Genomic DNA, 23,998 nt, shown 5'->3' on the forward strand with positions numbered 1-23,998 from the left:
AGGAACTTGGATTTTAAAATGTAGTAGTCAGTTTGAACTGTTAGGGGCTGGGGATTTAGCTCAGCGGCACAGCGCCTGCATGGCAAGTACAAGGTCATGAGTTCGATTCCCAGTACCGGAAAAAAAAAACAAACCAAAAAAAAAAGAGTGAAGTTTGAACTGCTGATAGAAATGGAATTTTTTGATACCCTGAAGTATAATTGCTTTTATTTTAAAATAAGTAAGTGGACATGGCATGATTAATGAAGAAGCATGCTGTCTTAGATTATGTAATCATAGCAGAAGAGAACCCTTGCTAATACTTATTAAATAGACCCACTCTACTGAATCTTATAAGAAGTAGTAAGACTGAGAAGTCTGGAAAGTATATAGCAGAGATGGGTTGGGAGACAGTATCAGGGATCAAACCTGAGGCCTTATGCAAGCTAGGCAAGCACTCTATGGGGAGCTATACTCCCAAACTGGTTTTTTTGTTTTGTTTTGTTTTTTGTTTTTTTGAGACAGGGTTTCACTACATAGTTCTGGCTGGCCTGAACTCACTGTGCAGCCAGGCTGGCCTCAAACTCTCAGTAATCCTCCTGCCTCAGCCTCTAAGTGTTGGGATTACAGGCATGTACCACCATGCCTGGCTTTTTTATTTTTTCTCCTTTTCCTCAGTTAGGTTGCCAGGCATGGATGGGCCTGACCTCCTTTATTCCCTCAGTCCATTCACCATCCCCATTTTATATAGTGTAAGAATCCTTATAATCAGGGGGCTGAAGCAGGAGGGTCACTGTGAGTTCAAGACCAATGTGGGTTACACAGTGAGTTCAAGGCTAGCCTGAACTATATAGCAAGACTCTTCTCTCAAAAAAAACCAAAAACAAATGACTTATGCCTACTGAATGTGGTAAATAAGTGGCATATTTAGGATTGAGACTATAAATTGGTATGGAAAAATACTTGTGAAAGTGATAGATGATTTATTTATTTATCTAGTGGTGCTGGGGATCAAATCCAGGGCTTTGCGTATATTGTCCAGTGATCTAACATTGAACCACATTTGTAGTCCCTAAATGATAGGAGGTTTTACATTTCTGAATTGCTATAAAGATAATCATTTAGGAGAATATCTAAATGATATTTTTATCTGAAATAAGCAGTTATATGTCAGAGGCAGAAAGCTAAGAGAGCTTTCTCTTTGGATTGGATTATAGCAAACGAGAAATGATTGAAAAGCAAGGGGTAAATCTTCAAAAAGGAGGCTGTATTTTAAAATCAAGAAAGATTAAATTTGGAAATAATGGGTCCTCTACCTATTTATTTTATTTATTTATTTTTTGAGACAGGGTCTTACTATGTAGTGCAGGCTGGCTTTAAACTTGCTTATGTAGCCCAGAGTGGCCTCAAACTCACAATGATCCTCTTGCCTCAGCTTACTGAGTGGTGGGTTTACAGGTGTGCACCACCATGGCCAGCTAAGTTTTTAAAAGTTTATTTTTTATTTTTCTGAGATAAGGTCTCACTATGTAGTTCGGGCTGGCCGTGAAGTATGGTAATCCTCCTGCCTCAGCCTCATGAGTACTGGGATTACAGATGTGCATCACCACGACTGGGGGCCACTACTTTTAAAATGAGACAAGTCTAGAAAGTTAAGAGAAAATACAGATGTGACATTCAGTCTTCTGACATTCAACCCTTTTAAGATTAAAAGGGAGTTGAACTTGGTGACATATACCTATAATTCCAGCACTTGGGAGGCTAAGGCAGGAGGATCACCATAAGTCCAAGGCCAGTTTGGGCTACATAGTGAGTTCAGGACCAGCCTAAATTACATAGCAAGACCTTGTCTCAAAAGAAAAAACATAGTGGGTCAGGGATATAGCTCAGTGGCATAAGCGCCTGCCTGGCAAGCACAAGGTCCTGAGTTCAATTCCCAGTTTCCCAAGGGAAAAAAAAAATTAACAGGGAAACTTAAAAAACAAACTGTTACAAGCATGGTAGCACATGCTTATAATTCTAGCACTGGTCAGACTAAGACAGGAGGATCCCTGCAAGTTCAAGGCCAACCTAGGCTACATAGTGTGTTCAAGGCCAGTGTGAGCTACGTAGCAAGACCCTGTCTCAAAAAAATAAATAATTCAGTAAGTAAGTAAATAAATAAATAAAAATAAGAACTGTTACATTCAATTTCTATGATGAAAATATAAAAAGAAAGGAAATAAAGTCTAGAGTTGTATAACCAAAAATCACTTTTATCTAGAGTTTAAGGGATTTGCAAGGTACAAGGCCCTAGGTTTAAGGATGTACACACTAGGACTGCATTGAGGTTTTGAAATTTTCTAAAATAACCAAAGATGTTTTAGAATTATTTGGGGAGCATGAAGAGCAAGAAGGGGATAAGTCTGCTTAAATAGTACATTATTTAAGAAAACAAAGTAAAACCACTCAGGTATTATCTTGCTATTATCTTTATCAAAATAGCAAGAGCTTTTTCATTTTGAAAGGTAGAAAATAGGCAGGTATAGTGGTGCATACCTATAATTTCAGCTACTTGGGAGGCTGAGGCAAGAGAATCATCACAAGTTCAAGGCCAGTGTGGGCTACATAGTGAGTTCAAGGTCAGCCTGAACTATAAAGGGGGACACTGTCTCAGAAAGACCAAGAAAAAAAGTGGTAGAAAATGTATTTCAATTGATATTATTTAAAAACAGTTAAAGTGATAATTTTAAATGATAAATAGGGAGCTGTGACTAGAAAAGGAAATGGGAGGAAGAGAATACATGCTAATTTCACCATCTTTCTTAGCTGATATTAAATCATTGCAGTTTAAATATACTTAATTGTGATGCTGAGCAGCCAAAGGAAAAAAAGGAGTAAATTTGCACAAAGACAAAACATAGCAAAACATGCTACAAAAACAAAAATATAATAATAGAAAGTTAAAAAGGCATTAAAAATAGAATGTGTAGTATCTTATTGATGGATTTTGTTTTGTTTTGTTTTGTTTTTGGGGGGATACCGCAGATAGAACTCAGGATCTTGCACTTGCCAGGCAAGTGCTGCATTGCTAAGCTATATCCGCAGCCCCTGATGGATGCTTAAGATACTTGTGTGTTGTATTTTTTTTTTTTTTTTGTACCAGGAATTGAACTCAGGCCCTTGCGCTTGCCAGGCAGGTGCTTATGCCACTGAGCTACATTCCTGGCCAAGATACTTGTGTGTTAAAGAAAAATTTCCACAAACTTTAGACAGATTAACTAGACTTCAACTTTTGCAAAAATTCTCTGAGGATTAAACAGATTGTGTGAAAACTCTTGCACAGTGATCAGAAGGAGCAACATAGATTCATTAAGAAGTAACAAGGCTTGCTAGAATATCATTTTTAAATTTCTTAAAAATGGTTTTTTTCAGTGCTAGGAATTAAACTCAGGCCCTGGTATAGCCTATGCAAGTATACTGCCACTGATCTATATCCAACCTCAGTTTTCATTTCCCTTTTTTTGAGGTAGAAGAGGATATTCTGTAAATGTGTGGGTTGGAGTAGGCATATGATTATCATTTTATTAATGTGAACACGTTGAGCAAATGTTTGATTAGCCAAACCAGCTGCCTATCAAGCATTGGACAGCTAGGCTTCCAATAGCCATATATGGCTATATAAATTTAAACTCAGTTATATAAAATTGAAAATTCAGTTCTTCATCTCCCAATTGGACAGTGCAGATATAGAATATTTCCACCAAAATGGAAAGTTTTATTGGACAGTGCTGCCCTAGAGATTCAGATTCTGTAGGTCTGGGTGTTCTAGATTTGGCAGTCTCTCCAGAGATGACCTATATAATTAGGCAGATTTGTAACTACTTGAGGGATTTACGTTTTATCTCACATTACTTCCCCACAGAACTCTGTTTCAGCCAGCATATTTGTTGGTCCTCTGTGAAAATTCTTTACAACTTTCCTTGCTTCTTGGCTCTACTAAAAGTTTTTGAAAAGAAAATGTGAACAAAAATTGTTTGAAGGCTGGGTGTTGTGGCGCATACCTGTAAAGCCAGCACTCAGGAGGCTGAGGCAAGAGGATTATTGCAAGTTCAAAGCCAGGCTAGGCTACAAAGTGAGTTCAAGGCCACCCTGGACTGTATAGCAAGACCTTATCTCAAAAAGACAAAAAACAAAACAAAACAAACCTTTTAGAATATAATATCCAAACATGATTTCTTTGATTCTGTTATAGACCTGAAATTGTTTGATTGCTTGGCCTGTGTTCTTTTTTTTTTTTTTTTTTTTCTTGGAGGGGTCTCCTCAATATGTAGTTCAGGCTGGCCTTCAACTTACTATATAGCCCAGGCTGGTCTCAAACTTGTAGTGGCCTTCCTGCCTCAGGCTCCCAAATGCCAGGATTATACGTCTAGGCCACCTCATCTGGTCTGGTCTCATTTCTTCATCTTAATTGCAAGTTCTAGCCAGGTGTGGTGGCGCACGCCTGTAATCCCAGCATTCAGGAGGCTAAGGCAGGAGGACCGTTGTGAGTTCGAGGCCAGCCTGGGCTACAAAGTGTGCTCAAGGCCAGCCTGAACTGCATAGTGACACCCTGTCTCAAAAAGACCAAAAAAAAAAAAAAAGCAAGTTCTTTGGAAGTTCAAGATCGTAGCACTTTGTACATAGAGAGCCAAAATTCTATTTTTTCTTTTCCAAAAGTTGTGATAACATACATTATATAAGCTTATGCAAACACTTACTGTGTGATAAAGCAGAACTTTACTAATTTAATAGTATTTGAGCTGGATGTGGTGGTGCATCCCTGTAATCCCAGCACTGGGGAGGCTGAGGCAGGAGGATCATTAGGAGTTTGAGACCACCCTGGGCTACAAAGTGAGCTCAAGGCCAGTCTGAACTGCATAGTGAGGCTCTGTCTCAAAAAGACAAAAAAAAGAAGTATTTGAAGGTTTCAGAAATAAAGATTTTGTCATTTGTTTTCTAGCTGTCGCCACTGACTGAAGAAGAAAAAACTGGAATAGAAAAGTTAAAATCTCATATACCCCACCTATGAAGAAATGAAATTGCAAAAGGGAACTCTAATGAAGAAGAGATTAATTCCAGAGCAATACAGGAAGATGTCTTGTTAACAGTTCATGAGTAGAGGTGGAGGGTGGTCGAGGAGATTTGGTTTGAGTGACAGGGTGGTGATGCCTTTCATAAGAGAAGGATTAAGAAGGGCAGATACTATATTAATAAAATTCAGCCAAAGGATGGAGTGGAAATAAAAGGATTTAAATATATGTACATATACTTAGTTCTGTAATTTTAAGTAAGGAAGTCCCTTAATACTATTTTGTATCTGTTTTTGTATTGTTGGGATAACAGATGTTCTGGCCTATCATAAAAGAACGTTTGTATATTTTAGTCTGTCATTGAGTGAATATGTTGGAAATTGAAATACACTATAAGCAAAATATTTGTATTATACATTATATATAGGTATATAATTTCATTTTAGAAAATACTGATGGCAGATGAGATTACATTATTGGTGAGACCACTAATATGTGATGTGTAATCTTTCACGAAGTTTAATATAATATGTTGGCTTTCGTGCGATAGCCTCACTTTTATTTTTTCCTTAATTCTTCTGTCTGCTGGTGTTGACCAGCATAAATATGCTTACAAATACCATTTTTGACTATCTTTATGATTTCAATAATACTTTATTCTGATTCAGTCTATATTTACAATTGTTCGTTCTCTATGAAAGCCAAATCATGTGAGGTAGTCTTAAAAAAAAGTGTATGAAAGTTCAGAAACAAGTCACAGAGCATTTATCTGCTATCTTTTAATTTACTTATATTTTTAAGTCTCTGAGAACTTCTATTTTTCTTTTTTTCTCTTTTTTTTGAGACTGGTTCTTCATATATAGTTCACACTGCCCTTGAACTCACTACGTAGCCCAGGCTGGCCTCAAACTTGTGGAAGTCCTCCTGCCTCGGCCTCCAGGATACTGGGATTATGGATGTGTACCATCATGCCTATTTATTTTAAAATAACTATTGGCAATAAGGCAATTGTCCAAAGTAGAAACAACTAAAAGAGGTTTTGGGGATGGGGGTGTAGCCGAGAGGTAGAGCATGGGCTTAGTATAGGAAAGGCCCTGGGCTAAATTGCCAGTACTTAAAAAAAGTTAATTACAGGATTATTTTTAATAACAGTACATATACACATCTAATAGATGAGTAGGAAAGTAGATCATGGTGTATCTATATAATAGTTCAAGTTGCCAATACATTTTTACTGTTTATGTGGGAAATGTTAAAATTATGCTTAGTTGGGGAGAGGAGGAGCAGGTATTGTAGTTTTGTTGTTAACATTGGCCTCTGGAGTCCCACCTGAGATATAAATTTTGTCCCTTCTTATATGCAGTTCTGCTTTTCATGGTTTCAGAGACCTGTGGCCAACCGTGATCCAAAAATATTACGTGGCAAATTCCTGAAATAAACAATTCCTAAGTTTTACATTTCACATGAATAGCATAAATCTCATGCCATCTTGCTCCATCCTTTTGTCCAGTTTATCCACACTGAATACACTGTTTGTTAGTCATTCAGTAGCCGTGGTATCACAGTTATATTAGCCTGAGGTACTGTGTTCCACGAATAATTTTTATTTTTTATTGTTTGGTTGTTTTGAGACAAGCTCTCACTATGTAGTTCAGGCTGGCCTTGAACTCACTGTGTAGCCCAGGCTGGCCTCGAATTTGTGGTGACCCTCCTGCCTCAGCCTCCCAAGTGCTGGGATTATAGGTGTGCACCACCATGTCAGGCTACGGATAATTTTTTAAAGTAAAATTCCCACAACAATAGTAATATTAGAGTGTATAACTGAGGAAATTTTAGTACAAATCGTGTTGTGCAACCTTCATGTATTTACAAAATCTTAAATAATTTTTAGTGAAAGCATTTTCAGTCTCAGATTAATCTAAATTTATGTCCTTGTTTGGGGCTTAAGGTAACTGAAAATACACATAGTTGCTGCCTACTACTTACAAGTTCCAAATGCCTGATATCCAAGAATTTAATTCCCTAAATGTGTACGCTCCATTAGAATAAGAATAGATAGCTATGTCCAGTAAACTGGAAAGGATAAATTAGGTTTAAATTAAAAATTTTATGTAGGGGGCGGGGGGTGGTGCATGCGTATAATCCCAGCAGTTGGGAGGCTGAGGCAGGAGGATCGTTGCAAGTTCGAGACCAGCCTGGGCTGCAAAGTGAGCTCAAGGCCAGCCTGACCTGCATAGTGAGACCCTGTGTCAAGAAAAAAAAAAAGGAATTCTATGTATGGCCTTTTGTGTTACCCTCAACTTCTGCAGTGTGCACACATTGCTTCTTGCAGGAAATTGTAAAGATCTGGGTTACAGGAAAACTCAACACGGTTGATATCCTTTTGTCCTTCGTAAGTCCCAGAGCATCCAGAAACAAAGGGTGTGGTGTGGTTCTGAAGACTTTAATCTGTGGTCCAGTCTTCCCCACCAGTAAAATGAGAAACACTTACAAGTCTCCAGACTTCACAATATGGAGCTTTTCAACTCGTTTCTTTGGTAGCAGGAGAAAAATTTTAAAATCTTAGAATGCGGTCAGGTGTGGAACACATGTCTGTTAATTCCAGCTATTTAAAAAGACGAGCTGGTAAAATCTCAATTTGAAGGCCAATTTGGGCATTCAGTGAGACCATCTTAAGAGCGGAGGGCCAGGGATATATATAGGTCAGTGGTACAGCGCCTGTCTGGTAAGTGCAAGGTCCTGAGTTCGATTTCCGATACCAAGAAAGAAAGGACTGAGAATGTAGCTCATGGTAAGTGCTTGCCGAGCACGCGCAAGTCCCGAGGTTTGATCCTGGAAAACCATTAACAACAAATCCTCTACATCAGCACTTCTCAGAGTCACCAGCAGTGGAGCGCTGGGAGTAGCTGCTGATGGTGCGCTTTTCCTGGGCCCTTCCCTTGAATCTCCGAATCTGAACTCCTCGGGGTGTGACTTGAAGCTACGTTTTTTAACAAGATAGCGAGATGACTCCAGTCTGGCTTTTTCTTTAAGACCCGCTGGAGAATCGCCCCTTGGCTGGGGGCGTGGCACGGGAAGCACCGCCCTCCAGTAGCCCACGCCCACTCGCGGCCAAAGCCACGCAACCCTGAGGCAACGATTCGCCAAGTCTCGTGTGTACTCCCGCACCGCGGGAACTAATCGCCCGCCTGTCCTCCCTGCCCCGCCCCCCTTGCGCGCAGGCGCGTCGGGGCCTCTCGGGCTGCCGCGCCTCAGGCTGCCCTGGTTACCGTTGGTATTCGCGAGTCGTCTGAGGTGCCTCCTTCATTGCGACCCGCGCCTCCCGGCTCCCGCGGCGGTTCCATACGCGCGCGCCCGCGTCACGTGGGCCGAGGCTTCCTCGCGTCGCTGGCCGGCGGCTGAGGCGGGAGGAAGGAGCTGCGACCGCTGCTCGCCCTCCCTCAGCGCCCCACGGCGGGCGCAGTGATAAAATGGCGAAATGGGGGTAGCTGGCACAACCTGAGGCGATGGGGCGCGCTCGTGGGGCAGTCGAAGCCCCCTGACGTGGGTGCCGGTTGTTCTTGGCAATTCGACCTGGCGACCTCGGGCCGGCGCCTAACCGGAGAGACCACGGACTCCGCGGGTCGCCGAGGGCCCTGCCGAGAGCCGGCGGCAATGGATGAACAGAGTGTGGAGGTGAGGGGCAACACGGGGGGTGGCGGGCGCTCCGCCGGGGAGCGTGTCCTCTGCGGGCGCCCGGCGCCCCCTCTCCGCGCGAGGGCCCCTGCACCTGGTTGGCACGGCGAGGCGGGTCGCCCGGGGGCTGGCTGTGCGACCGTGCGGGTGATTCCGCGGTCTGGTGCGGCACAGCCTGGTGCCTTCAGGGCCGCCTGGGCACCTGCACGGTCCTCCGCGTCGCCCGGTGGCAGCAGGCCACGCCCTCGCGGAGCAGAAGTGCGGATTCACGGGGTGCACGCGTTCTCTGCTCGCCGCCGCTTGCGAGCGCTTGCGAGCGGGTCCACGCCAGGCTCCGAAGGATGATTAGCTTTCCTTCTCCACCGTGCGTTTTGCAGGCTTCTACCCTTCCTAGATTGAATGAGGATACGCGCGCGCGCGCACACACACACACACACACACACACACTTGTGTGTGTATAGTACATTGTGTGTGTATATATATGGTTTTTGTATTTGTATAGTCTTATTTGGGCGTAGTTTCTAGAACTATTTTTATATAATTTGTAAGCTGATTTCGCGTGGTTGGAATATTTCCACAAAGCCAGGAAACATCAAAAAAGATGGTTTATTGAACGTGATAATATGGTGACTGTCAACTTCGAACTTTTAAAATACTAAATCCTTCTTGGTAAGGGGGTAACCGTGTTCCTGAACACCCCACTTGAAACTAGTTCACCCAGTGGTCTTTATTGTTCACTCCGCAGCCAGTTAGGAGTCTGCACCTCACAGGCTGTGACCCCTGCAGTCCTGATTCGATTCATGAGTACATAATTTTCTCATTAATTTCCTTGTGGAAGTATTACATAGGTGTTGTAAACTTAACTTGGTTTTTAGTACCGTTTAAGTCTTCTGGAGTGGAGTAAAAATAATGCCTTAAAAAATTAAAATAGGCAATAACTACATTTAATTTTACGTTTTCTTGTCACTTCATAAACGGATTCACTGAGGCTTGCAAAATAATAGATTCTTTACTGTGTTTTCTTTTTCCTGAGACCTCAGAATGGCCTCCAAAATTTTTCTTGTTTTTTGTTGTGTTTTGTCCTTGAGACAGGATCTCACTGCATAATTCAGTCTATCCGTGAACTCGGTAGCTCAGGCTGGCTTTGAACTCTCTCCGGTTTTCCTGCCTCAGCCTCCCTAGTGCTGGGATTACAGGCGGGTGCCATCACACTAGTCCTGGAATTTTTCAAAGAAATAACTAGCTGGTTGCAACATTAGGACAGAAGTTCAGATTTCTGGATTCTGAATCAGTTTCTCTCAGGGCCAGAATACACAGCCATTGGGATACATATATTTTTACAACCTTTTTTCTCTTCTTAGTTATAAAATCACTTTATCTCTGGAGAAGTTGCAGGGGAAAAAATTCATATTGTACATTCAGTCATAGTCTTTTTTTTACTGTTGTACATCATAAACATTTGTCTATCATTAAATATTTTTAGTGACTATGACATAATGTATATAACTGCTATAACATTATTAATATTGGGACATCTGGGCTGTTCCCAGATTCTTGCCATTATTAATGCCTCAGTGAAAAATTTGTGTTTGAAGTCTGTCTTTTTCTTAGGATAGAATCCCTTGTCAAACGTAGAAAAAAAAGAAGCACATTGTCCAGATGTTCGGAGATATTTGAGACCTTGACCACTTTCTGATATGGAATATGGTAAAAACCAAGATTTTAGCCCAAAGTAAATGTAATTGTTGAGTGAATTTTTTTGTTGTGTTTTGAGACTGGGTCTGGGTTTGTGGTGCAGGCTGGCCTTGAATTTAGTATGTAGCCCAGGATGGCCTCGAATTCATGGTGATCCTCCTGCCTCAGCCTCCCGAGTGCTAAGATTACAGGCATGTACCACCATGCCCAGCTCAAGTGCATTATTTTTGTAATGCTTTTTATTCTAGCTCCAGTAATCTAACCTGGGACCTTTGCTTTTATTATTTTCAGAGCATTGCGGAGGTTTTTCGATGTTTCATTTGCATGGAGAAATTGCGGGATGCTCGCTTGTGTCCACATTGCTCCAAGCTTTGTTGTTTCAGCTGTATTAGGGTAAGTTTTAGCTCTTTTAACTTGTATTTAGTTTATATATGATGTATTGTAAGGATTAACCATTTTACTTACCTTTTTCTTACTTTACATTTTATTCCCTTCTTAAACATGTCTCTTAGATAAAGGTTCCTTAATTAGCCTACTAGTTTGTAGTGCTTAGTGCTTTGAAGATGAAGAAATAGTATATGATCATTGATGTGAAATGTATAAAGATACTGAGATGCTTCTGGAAACAAAATTCACTGTAATTTTAATATACTTCCATTATTAAACGTACTACACATTTAACAAATACATCTTTGTTTTTGAGACAGGGTTTCGCCTTGAACTTGCAGTGATCCTCCTGTCTCAGCCTCCCTAGTGCTGGGATTACAGGTGTGCGCTGCCTGGCTAACGAATTCATTTAACAAATACTTGAAAATGCTAGTGTTTGCTTGCTTTATGCTTGAGGTTGAGGAACGCTAAGATAAATGACAAAACACCTTCCTTGCAGAGTTTAAGTCTGATGAGAGGAATGGACTTGAGTGTTTGTATTGAAAAATGTGTAGCTTATGAAGAGGCACTAAGAAAGTACTGGTCTCAAAAGAGGAAGAATTTACACATGCTTAATGGTTAAGAGGGTGAAAAAGTGGGTAATGAGTTTAAAGGCAAAGAATACAATCTTGTATAGTTACAAGAGACTACAGAAATGAATACAATCTAGTATCTTTAAAGTTTGTGTATTGGTGAACTCCTCAAAGTTATGGGGAAGCCTAAGATGTAAAACAAAATCTTACTTTGGTTGTAATAAGTTCTTGTAATGTGGGAGTCCAGCAGCACATCTGCAGAGAAGGCAGTTGAAAACTGCCCTGCTCACATTACTCTTGAGATAATCTTTATTATGAAAATCAAAGCCAGTTAATGAGATTTTCATGTTACATTTTATTTCTTTACACTTGCCTAAATAAGAAAAATACCATATCCTCTTGTTGACAGTGATATATGTAACACTGAAGTAATTTTCTTGCTGCTAAGCATGGTGGCACATGCTTGTGATCCCAGCTACTTGGGTGGCTAGGCAGAAGAATTACAAGTTGGAGGCTAGCCTAGGAAACGTAGATCTTTTTTGTTTGTTTTTGTTTTTTTTTTCCGGTACTGGGAATCGAACTCACGACCTCTCACTTGCCAGTCAGGTGCTGTGCTGCTGAGCTAAATCCCTAGTCCCAGAAACTTAGATCTTGTGTCAAAGGATAAAAAGGGGTCCGGGGATATAGCTCAATGACACAAACACCTGCCTGGCAAGCACAAGGTCCTGAGTTCGATTCCTGGTATCCAAAAAATAAATAAATAAAAAAGGTTGGAGATGTAACTCAGTGGAAAGGCTAATGGGTTCAATTCCCAGTACCACTACCACCACCACCACCACCACCAAAAAAAAAAAAAATTCTTGCAGTCACAAAGCGATACCTGTTAGATATGAGTAAGTGCTACGAAGGAAGAACTGAATAGGATTACAGAGGACTTAGATGGTAGCCATTGACTTGAGAACTTGTTTGGAGGTTCTGGCAGGGGAGCAAAGCTACTCATGTTCTCTTGACAGAAGAATGGTACTCTTATCTTGGAAAGCTGTCCGCTTTGACCAAGCACACAGCTTCCAGAGAGATGCACATGGAGCTATGAGGGAGGATCTGCCTAGCCAGCAGGTCAGTCAAATCAACGCTGGTGATCAGTGGGGGGGGCATGTCACAGCTAGATTGCCCTCATATCCTGATGGTAGCCGTTGAAAGCTTTTGAGTGATATGCATGTTTTAGAGATGTCACTGGGTACTTTGTGAAAAGTGGACTATAGGCAGGTAGAAGAGGAAGTAAGGAGTAAAGGGCAGATGTGCTTTTAGTGAAAGATAAGTGGTGGTTTAGATTAGAATAGTAATAGAAGAGGTGGTGAGAAATAATATGATTTGAAGGGAACTGATAGAATTCTCCTATAGACAGGACAGGAGGAAAGTTTTTTATAACTTCTGGATGAATGAATGGTTTTTTACTTTGTTTATTTGTTATTTGTATTGTTTATTTTTTGAGATACTGCTGTATAGTCTTGGCTGACCATGAACTTAACCGTGTGTAGCCCAGGCTGGCCTGCAGTGTATTGTTCTAAGGTAGAATAAACTTGAGGACAAACAAACTAATACTGTAGATGTAAAAGTTTTGTTTTGTTTTGTTTTTTGAGAGTATAAATTTAGTTTATTGTCTTTGACCCACTGTTTCACTTTAATTAAGAAAGTTTTAGATTTTTTAAAACTTTTTATTCAATAGGTACATTTTAGATATACATAACATTCATCGTAGGGAGTTTGTACATGTACATGATATATCTTGCTTCTTTTTTGCCTATTCCCCTCCCTATCATCTCCTTCCCCTCTATTTACAAAAGCTTTGTTTCCGTTTTTTCCTTCTATTTTTTCTTTTGTTTTTTCCTTTCTCCCTTCCCCCATCCTTGTTCCCCTTCTCATGTGAACATTAGGAAGTTTTATATTTTAGGGGGAGTCTTTTGAGACAAGCTTTCACTATGCAGTTCAGGCCGGCCTTGAACTCACTTTGTAGCCCAGGCTGGCCTCGAACTCACAGCAATCCATCCTTCTGCTTTGGCCTCCTAAGTGCTGGGATTACAGGAATGTGCCACCATGCCTAGCAATACAGTGATTTTTGTAGAAATGGTTAAAATACTCAGAAACTGGAAAAAAATTAAGGCCTCAATGATTACTATTTTAAATTCATATTGTGTTACATGACTATTTAAAAATAATATGTCTAAAAAATACTTTAACAAGAATTTATAACCTTGTTTCTTGGCACCAAGATTAATCATTTTAGTGTTTGCTTCTATAAATTCTTCTATAATTTGCAATTTTTCTACAATGAATGTTATACTTTGATAGTATCTTTGTTTTTTTTTTTAAAATTTTTGAGGACAGGGTCTCACTATATAATTCAGGCTAGTCTTGAACTCAGTATGTAGCTCAAGGTGGTTGTGTTTGGTTTGGAGTTTTTTGCAAGGGAAGCAATATACAGGACACATGTTTTATAAAATTATTTATAATAGTCACCCAACGAATCATGTACAAGGGAGTGCAGGAAATCTGTCCACACATTAAATACCAAAGAATCCAGCTGAGGGGCTGGATCCCACGGTAAAGTTGTGTATGAGTTCAGCTGAAGACCTAGAGCCCATAACAATGCTTCGCATGAGTCCAGCTGGAGGCCGAGAGCCCATGACAACATCTCATGCAGGCTCTTTCATGGATCTGTGGTAGGAAGGCCCAAAGGTCAGTGGTGGAATCTGGAAAGTCTATGGCAACAGGATGAAGGATCTGTGCTAGCATGCTGAGGGATCTACACTGGAGCCAGGAAGCAACGCTCAAAGTAAGAACCAGAACTCCCTTGAAAAGTACCACAGCCATCCTCAGCAACAGTGAGGTCCTGAGTTCCTCCGATGATCAGGACAGCCCAGTTCCCATCAAGAAAGCCAGTGTGACAAGCTTCTCCAGGAGACTAAGTAGTGCACCATCTTCCCCTCTGGAGCCAGGAAGTAATGCTCAAAGTGAGAAGCAGAGCTCCCCCAAAGTGAACTAAAGCCATTCTCAGCGATAACAAGGTCCCAAGCTCCTTGGATGATAAGAACAGCTGAGTTCATCAGGAAAGCCAGCATGACATGTTCTTCCCAGAGAACCAACAGCTCCTTACAGCTCCTTACAGCTTCTAACAGCACCCAGCAGCTTCTTAACAGCTTCCAACAGCCTCAATTTCTTCTCCAGTTTTGCCTCTTCTGCTGCTGGTAACAGTCCTCAGGTGGGCCTCCCACACCCAGCACCAACCTGATTCAGTTCAGCTGGGTGTTTCAAATTGACTACCAGTTGCCAATCCGCCACAGTGGTCTTGACCTCACAGTGATCGATCCTCTGGGCTCCACCTCCCAAATGCTAGGGAGTGTAGCACGCCCACAAAGATAATGTCTTTAAAAATAGATGTTATTTTATATGTATTTAAAAAAAGAAACTAAGCCTTACTATGTCTGGCAAAGACATAGTAGGAAGCAGGTATATTAAAATTTTTAAAAAATTTAATAAAATGAAGCTCTACTACAGAATCCTATAATATTAAATAAGCATACTAAAAATAATTCTTGCCTTTACAAAAGATCCTTCTAAATTTCTGTATTGCTGTTAGCTATAGTTCAGCATTATTAGAAAAAATCAACTGAACCATATCTTTCGTTTGTTTTGGTCTTTTTGAGACAGGGTTTCACAATGCAGTGTAGTTTGGCCTTGAGCTCACTTTGTAGCCTGTGCTGGTCTTGAACTTACAACAATCCTCCTGCCTCAGACTCCCAAGTGCTGAGATTACAAGCATGCGCCACCACACCTGGCTTCGAACCATCTCTTTTGAAATAACGTCTTCCTCTGAAGTGGGTACAGTGCAACTGATACCAGGATCTTGGATAGGATTTTCTAGCATAAGAGTCATTTCTGGGTTTCCCTTTTTTGTTTTAGAAGCTGTATTCCTTCTTCTCTCCTTCTACACATCTCTTGAGGAGTTAGGGCTTTTAGCTTTTCATTTTGTAGTTATCTTTCCTTGGACTCGCCATGGAATCCCCTCATAGGGTTCTGTCCTGCTTGGCTGCAAGGAAAGCGTGAGGGTGATGGTGTGCCTGTGCTGCTACCCTGGCTTGCGGTGCAGAATGGCATCCTAACTGTAAAAGTTTTGTTTTTCAGCATATTAGTCTTGAGTTGTTTCTTATACATCTAATTGGAGTTGGAAATACGAGTCTGAAGTTGGGGGAGATACAGTGAGATCAATGTTACTATCCTTTACATGGTATTTAAAACCAAGGAGTTAGATGGAAAGATGCTAGGTATGATCTCTGAGATACTGTCAGCATTTAGAGGTCAGGACAAGTAGGAACAGGATGAGGTTAGCAAAGGAAGAGACCAAGAAGGTGTAATAATTGAGATAGGTAGAAATCTAGCAGGGTGAGGCATTCCAGAAGTCAGGTAAAACTGTGTTTTCAAGAGAGGCTAGTTGGCTTTATCATGGTTTCTGGCCTGGGAATTGAGCTTTGGATTTGAGACTATGTAAAGCTCTGGTGATTTTGTGAGTAATTCCAGTGGAATGGTTGGTATCTTAGCCACTTGCTGGTTGCTGGGACAAAATAGTCAATACCCACAATTTAAAGGAAGAGAGTCTTATTTGGCTTACAGTTTCAAGGAGTTCACTCCAAAGTCAATTTGCTCCAAGGCAGAAACAGCGCAGTGGAAGGGCAGAGTAAAGCTGTTCAACCCATGGCAGTCAGAAAGCAGAGAAAAGAGAGGTTGGAGATAACAATATACTTTTCTAGGTCAGGTCCCTAGTGACCTGCCTCCAACCAGGCCCCACTTCCTAACATGTTACACATCAGCTATAGTGTACCATTAGGCTTTTTCGAGACATTCTATATCCAAACCTTAACAGTGGGGATGAAAACCTAATGAGAGAAAGAAGAGAAAATGACAGGAAATATTAAAAAAAATTTTTTTTACAAAATTATTATTCTAAAAGTGAGAAATAGAGATAGTAGTCAGAGAGGCATGTTGGAAGTCAGCATTGTTTTTGCTTTGTTTAATTTTTATCTTGCTGAGATTTTAACAGTCACACAAAGAATAATGATACTGGATAACTGTAGGTGATTACAGAAGCAAAGTACTTAAGGAACTGGATACTGCCCCTCACCAAATTTTACCAGGGTTCATTTGAATACGTTCCCTTTCTCCCATGACAGTTCTTTTCATTTGACTATGGAAATTTGACTCAGATGGTCTAGATACTTGTGTCATTGAATTCAACAGAAGTCCAGGCTTGCAGACCAGGACTATACTAAGGCGAGCACTTTACTCATGTCTTTTTTTGTGTGGGAACATTCACTGTATTTTCAGACTAGTCTCTCATTTATCAAATTATATTTGATTATTTTTCAGTACCTATTCTTACTTGTATTTTCTGCCATTTTTTGATGCTATCTTTCTGTAGTTCTTTTTTTTTCGTTTTATTTGACCCCTTGATTTTCAGCCTTGGCAGCACTTTATGTTTGCCTGTGATTATTGGCTTTGTTTTGTTTTCATTCTGCCAGTCATTTTTCATTAAATATAATTGACATAATAAATAGACATTTAAATTATACAGTTTGATAAAAGGTTTTTTTTTTTTTCCAGTTTGGTAAGTTTTAGTAAGTTTATACTTGTGAAGCTATCACTACAGTCAGGATAGTGAACATATATGTCATCACCAAAAGTTTCCATGTGCCCTCGTACTGTACTTGTCCTCAGAGAAGAAGGTGTTTTGCTTTCTGTCCTATAGATAAGTTTGCATTTTCTGAAATTTTACACAAATGAAATCATACAATATGTATTGAAATGCATTTGGCATTTTTCAGTTAGCAGTATTATTTTGAGACTCATCTACATTGTGTATGTCAGTAGTATACCTTTTTATAGCTAGGTAGTAGTCCATTGTATACACGTGCTGCAGTTTGTCTCTCCATTTACATACTGATGGACATATAAAGATGTTTTCAGTTTTTTTACTATTATATAATAAACTGCTATGAACAGCTATATACAAGTCTTTGAATAGACTGAAGCTTTAGTATTTGTTTGTTCGTTTGTTTTGAGACAGGATCTCTTTATAGTTCAGGCTAGTCCTGAACTCACTATGTAGGCCAGGCTGGCCTTGAACTCCCAGTGATCCTTCTACCTCAGCCTTGAAAATGCTGGGATTACAAGTGTACACCACCACACCCAGCTTTATTGTATTTTCTTAATTAGAAATGGAATGGTTAGGTCATGTGAATATGTTTAATTTTTTCAGAAATTGCCAAACTTCTCTAAAATAGTTGTAATAATTTACATCTTTTGCAGCAGGGCATGCGAGTTTATTTCTTCCAAATTAATGCCACTACTGGATATGTTCAGTTCCTAAAATTTTAGCCATTCTTATAGGTATGTAGTATTATCTCATTGTGTTTTTCCTTTTTGATGCTCTTTTGAGGTACTAGAAATCATAGCCAGGGACATGTGCACAGTAGGAAGCACTCTACTACTGGGGTATACCCCTGACCCTTTTTATTTTTCATTTTGATGCAGGATCTAAGTTGCCCAGGCTGGTGATCCTCATACCTCAGCCTCCCAGGTTGCTGGGGTTATAGGTCATTTAATTAATTAATTAATTAATTCATTCATTCATTCATTCTTTCTTTCTTTCTTTTTTTTTTTTTTTTTTTTTGTCTTTTTGAAACACAGTCTCGCTATGCAGTTCAGGCTGGCTTTGAGCTCACTTTGTAGCCCAGGCTAGTCTCAAACTTGAAACAATCCTCCTGCCTCAGCCTCCTGAGTGCTAGGATTACAGGCTTGTGCCACCATGCCTGGCTTCATTCATTCATTCTTTTGAGTGTTTTTGAGAGTCTTGCTCTGTAATTCAGGCTGGCCTTAAACTTGCTATGTAGCCCAGGCTGGGCTCAAATTCAAGGTAACTCTCTTGCTGCAGCCTCCGGAGTACTGAGATTACAGGCATACACCACCATGCCTGGCCAGTCATTAGTTTTAAATTAACATTTCTCTGATGAATAAGGATTCTTTCAAGGGCTTATTTACCATCCATATATTGTCTTTGTGTAATATTACCAGTGCATCAATATGTAACCACTGGTTCTTGCCCTTTTCTTTCTTTCTTTTTTTTTTGGTACTGGGAATTGAACTCAGTACCTTGCACTTGCCAGGCAGGCACTGTGCCACTGAGCTATATCCCTTGCCCTCTTGCCTTTTCTTTGGGTTAGGAAGAAACATTGCTTTTTTTAGTATTAAAATTGCCATATTTATTTTATGTTTAAATTAGATTATGGAATACAAGGTAAAAGTATCATAAAGGGAAAGTTTAACTCTAGCCTGGAATAGGCAGGCAAGTTTTATGTATATAAAAATATTCCTACGGGACAGGAAATGGAACGGATTATGTAAACAAGTATGATGTGAACGATATATATTGTAGCATTTGACCTGTTTTGACCATATTTTAAAATACGATCTGCTCACTCGCAGTCATGGTCCCAACCTTTAATGAGATTATAATCTAGCAACATTTATAAGACCAATGCATACTTCATTAGAGTATTACAAAATACAACAAAGGAGAAAGTATGGGTTGCTGTGGGAGAGCATGGCAGTAGTGTTTAAGATGGTCTGCGGAGTGTGAGGAACAGTTTTTAGGAGGAAGTGACATAAACTGGAAGTTAAGTGAATGGGAGTATTTCAGGTGAAGTTGTGGATGAATATTCTGTGAGGAGAGGAAGCATATTTAAAAGCATTTAACCTTGCTGGGTTGTAGGGTGAGACTAAAGAGGTATAGCCTGAAGAGAAGTATGGGAAAGATGGGACTTTAGCATAGGAGTAACATGGTTAGAGTGTGGTTTTTGTGGAAGAAACCTGACCCAAATCTCATTTTTTCTGAGGGACCAAAGAAACATTGTTAAGATTTATTAAGAATAGAGAGGTCCTTTTTTTCTATTTGCTTTTTTTTCCTTCTTCCAGCTTTCTTTGTTCTGAAGTAGTTTGTTTCTTGTTAAGTCTTTTTTCTGCTCTAGTGCTGGGTATTGAACCCAGGGCATTGTACTACAAATGTACCCCTGAGAGGGTATCCTCAGCCTTTTTTACTTTTTAATTTTTATTTTGAGATAGGCTCTCACTAAGTTGCTTATACTGACCTCAAACTTGGGGTCTTTCTGCCTTGGCTTTCTGAGTACCTTGGATTATAGGAGTGCTCCACCATGCCCACCTCATCTGTAAACCTTTATTGTCCTTTAAGGTTTCCTTGAGAAATTTATTACTGAATTATTTGATTTAATGTGAAGGTTCATGCTCTTTTAAAAAAGTTGAAAGGGCTGAACAGAAATTATAGATATTTGGAATACATTGATGCAGGATTTGTTACTCACCTCAGTACCTATTTGCTAGACAAAACAAAATTTTTAGCTACTAACCTGTTGTCTTCAGACAAGTATTCAGAATATTTTGGTATCTTTGGTATATGGTGTGAAATTGTTCCTAATCCAGTAATAATTTTTCTTTTTTTGGTCTTTTTCTGGTACCGGGAATCAAATTCATGATCTTGCGCTTGCCAGGCAGGCACTGTGCCGCTGAGCTAAATCCCTAGCCCCTCCAATAATAATTTAAATGGTTAATTAGTAAAATTTGAGGTTTAATAGAGACATTACTGTCTTCTGTAAGGAAACCAAAGTAAGTAGGTGTTTAAATTACCAAACTATAAAATCTTAAGACTTATGAAAAGTTGTTGTTTTACCTATTTTTTGGGTTTTTTTGTGTGTGTGTTTTACCTATTGATACTTTATGTCTAATTTTATATGCCTGTAATATGTATACCTCAGAATTAGTTTACTTTTCAAAAAACTTTAGTAGTATCTTAAACTTTCTCAGGGCTTTTATAGTAGCTTAGATAGAAGAAAATCATTGCTGTGGCTTAATTTTGAGAATGGAGTGACAGGATCATTATTTTTGTGAAGATTGTATGTTTCTTATGAAACCCTGATAGTCCTGGAATCACTTCCTTTCCAGTGGGACAGTAGCCTCTTAACTATTTTAGGATACTCTGGTTTCTTTTCCTATTGTATAAACCTTTTGCCTTTTTAAACTATTTTAGGATAAGTTCTGTCATTTTGAAAGTTTGCTCCTGTTAGGATAATGAGACAGTAGATTGCCTGTTATTTCTATAAGCATCTCTAAAATTAATTTAGGCATTAGAGAATTTAACTTGTTAAATTTGCTTTGTAAACACTGAATATATACAAATTAATGGAGTTTACACAATAAAAGCCAAATTTTTTTACCTTCATAGCGTTGGCTGACAGAGCAGAGAGCTCAGTGTCCTCACTGCCGGTAAGTGTTCTGCTACGTTTGTGAACTTGGAAAATGTTAAGGCTGTGGGGTCAGAGTGTACCCTCAGATTCCTAAGGGCATTTTTTCCTTCAATTTGCTAGACTTTTCTTATGAATACTGTTGAATAGAACATAAGCAGTATGTCTAGAAAAAAAATGGAGAGACTAATTTATCTGACATAGGTTTATGTAGGATGCATTACATTGTTTGGTATGTTCTACCCTTGCCTTAGAAAATCATTGTATAACTTCTTATAGAAGGGTGTGGGGCGGGGCTAGACATTGAAGGCCTTTATATTGAGCTATATCCTCAGTTCTTTTTTTAGATTTTAGTTTGACACAGGGTCTCTCTAAGTTAGTAGGTAGTCCACGCTGGGCTTAAATTTTTGATACTCCTCCCTCAGCCTCCCAAGTAGCTAGAATTATAGGCATGTGCCACTATTCCTTACTTGTTATGTGTGTGTGTGTGTGTGTGTGTGTGTGTGTGTGTGTGTTTGTATATGTTTTATTGTTTCAGTTTGTTTGTTTGCTATACTGGTACTAAATCCAGGGCCTCCATACTGAGTTATACCCCAGCCATTCACTGTGTATGTGTGTGTATGCTTTGTTTTCATGGTAGGATCTCACGAAGATGTCCAGGTTGGGCTTAGACTTGCCTCAGCCTCCTAGAGTGATAGGATTACAGGTGTGTGCCACCACACCTGGCCATAATGTTTTTTTTGGTACTGGGAATCAAACTCAGGACCTTAGGCTTGCCAGGCTTTTGTGCTGCTGAGCTATACCTTTGGCCCTCATAATTTTTAAAAAGTGGTAGATATCTTTCCCTAATGGTATGGATGCATGTCATTTTTTTTAAAGTTTGAATTATCCACTATAATTATACCTTGATTTATTTATGCCCACATTCTGAGATATTTAGGTTGTTTCTACCTTTGATGCCAGAGTACCGTCCATTTTCTGCCCATTTTTTACTCTGTATTGTTTACTTTTCTTAGCTTGTGAGAAGACCAGTAGTATTATATTTCTACACTGTCCAGTATGTTAGCCACTAACTACATATGGTGATTGAGCACTTGAAATGCCTAGTGTGACTGGGTGATGAAATTTCAGGGATTTTTTTTTTTTTTTTTTTTGTCTTATTGAGACAAAGTTTCACTGTGTAGTTCAGGCTGGCCTTGAACTTATTTTGTAGCCCAGACTGGCCTTGAACTCTGCAGTGATCCTCCAGCCTCAGCTTCCTGAGCGCTTGAATTATAGGTGTCCGCCACCAGGCATGGCCTGACATTTCAGTTAAAAAAAATTAATTAAAATGGTCACATGTAGGTAGTAGCTATCATTTTCTTTTCTTTTTTGTTTTTTGTTTTTGGTTTTTCTCCGGTACTGGGAATCGAACTCACAACCTTGCGCTTCCCAGGCAGGTGCTGTGCTGCTGAGCTAAATCCCCAGCCCCTGACCCCTTTTTTTTTTTTTTGTAGTTCTGGAGACCAAACCCACTTCTTGGGCACATTAAAGCATGCGCTCTACCACTGAACTGTATTTCTAGCCCCATAGACATCTTTTTGGCAGTTAAGTCTGTATTCTGAATTATCAGTATTTTTTGTTGTTCAGTTGGTTTTTCCTTTCAGTAAATGATGTATTAATGTGGTAAAAGTAAAGTTCAAAGCTTATGTTTCATTGTGTTTTTGTTATTTTATTTTTTATTACTTACTTACTTATTTTTTTTGGTGCTAGGAATCAGCAGACTTTGCGCTTGCCAGACCTGTGCTGTGCCACTGAGCTATGTTCCTGGCCCCTCATTATTTTAGTGGTATTATGATATGAATATGATTATGAGCTCTGCTTGGAGGAATGTGTTTATTTTAGAAAATTAATCTCAGAATCCTGAGTTAGAATATGTGTGTGGATTTTCTTTCTAGTGCTCCACTCCAGCTACGAGAGCTAGTAAATTGTCGTTGGGCAGAAGAAGTAACACAACAGCTTGATACTCTTCAACTCTGCAGTCTCACCAAACATGAAGAAAATGAAAAGGACAAGTATGCCCTCAATTTCTTTGTTCAATATAGGTTTTACCACATGCCATTTTAATGATATGATATAAATGTGCATGTGTACAAGAGTGTGTGTATGCCCGCATTTAGTGCTGGGTACTGAACCTAGGGCCTCATGCCTGTGAAGTATGCTCTGCCACTGAGCTAAACTTCTAACCCTAATGACACTTTAATAGTCTTCTTTTAATTATTTATAAGTGAGGAATTTAATAGTCTTTAAAGCATTCTTTTATTTGATAATTCTGTTCTTTAATATTTAAAATTACTAAAATGTTTACATTTATGGCATGAATATACATACATATTTATGCATGTACATAAAGTTCTGTGCTACATTTAGGAGAGATAGAGGCACAATTCCTGCCTGTTTAATGGGAACACAATAATACGGTGTTATTTTTGGAGACTGTCTTGGGAATAGAGTCTTTGAGCAATAATGAACACATGGTCTTTCATCATATGATGGTGCAGTTTTGATCATATCTGGAGGGTTGTTATGAGGATAGGTATAGGAACATGACAGTCATCTCTTTTATAACTGAAGAAACTACATGGTTAATTGCAGTGCAACACTGTCCAGCAATGGTAAAATAACTTAGGAGAGGTACAGGAATATTGTTTATTTATGATGTCTATTGTACTGTGAATTGAAGCAAAGGCCTTCACACTGTAAAGGGCTCCCAGCCCTTTTTCACTTTTTATTTTGATGAGGGGGGTTGTTATTTTTTTCACTTTTTGAGCCAGGGTCTCCCTAAGTCCCTGAATTGGCCAGATCAGGCTTAAATTTGTTATCCTCTTGCCTCAGCCTCCCAGAATGCTGGGATTACAGGGGTGTGCCCCCACACATCTGGCTTTGAATGTTTCATTTTTTTTTAAATAAAGTAATATTTCTAAATGCATAGCATATTAAAGCAAGAGGTTGAAACTTCAGGGATCATTAGAAAAATTTGTATCTGTTCCTTTATTATGCTGAGGAAATAGACCCATAGAAATGAAAGAGGCTTACCATGTCAATTCATAACCAGAAATAAAGCCTAGTGTTGTTTCTACTATTCTAGTTAAACTCGGCTTTAAGGATTTCTGTTACTTCTACAGCATTATGGAAGTCACACAAAAATAATGATTTAATTTTTTTCTGTATTTTTTTTCTTTCCTTTTTAATTATATGTTTGCAATACATAATAAATACATTCATTGTGGGGAGT

At 39.4% G+C, this 23,998-nt stretch overlaps 1 protein-coding gene across 10 annotated transcripts in view; it reads left to right on the forward strand.

Moving 5' to 3' along the window:
• The window catches only part of Trim37 (tripartite motif containing 37), a 174,422-nt gene that overhangs the window by 30,429 nt on the left and 119,995 nt on the right, over positions 1–23,998 (forward strand). For 8 of the 10 annotated variants that reach the window (XM_013519212.1, XM_013519217.1, XM_013519214.1 and 5 more), the window contains exons 2-4: positions 10,692–10,793; positions 20,706–20,746; positions 22,662–22,778. In XM_013519212.1, the coding sequence (XP_013374666.1) occupies positions 10,692–10,793; positions 20,706–20,746; positions 22,662–22,778 (260 nt within the window). Of the gene's footprint in view, positions 1–8,230; positions 8,706–10,691; positions 10,794–20,705; positions 20,747–22,661; positions 22,779–23,998 lie in introns of those variants that run through there. The other 2 variants (XM_005393999.2, XM_013519221.1) reach the window with 2 other exon arrangements.

Source organism: Chinchilla lanigera, unplaced genomic scaffold (genome assembly GCF_000276665.1).
Source record: "Chinchilla lanigera isolate Chin_1 unplaced genomic scaffold, ChiLan1.0 scaffold00050, whole genome shotgun sequence".
NCBI lineage: Eukaryota > Metazoa > Chordata > Mammalia > Rodentia > Chinchillidae > Chinchilla > Chinchilla lanigera.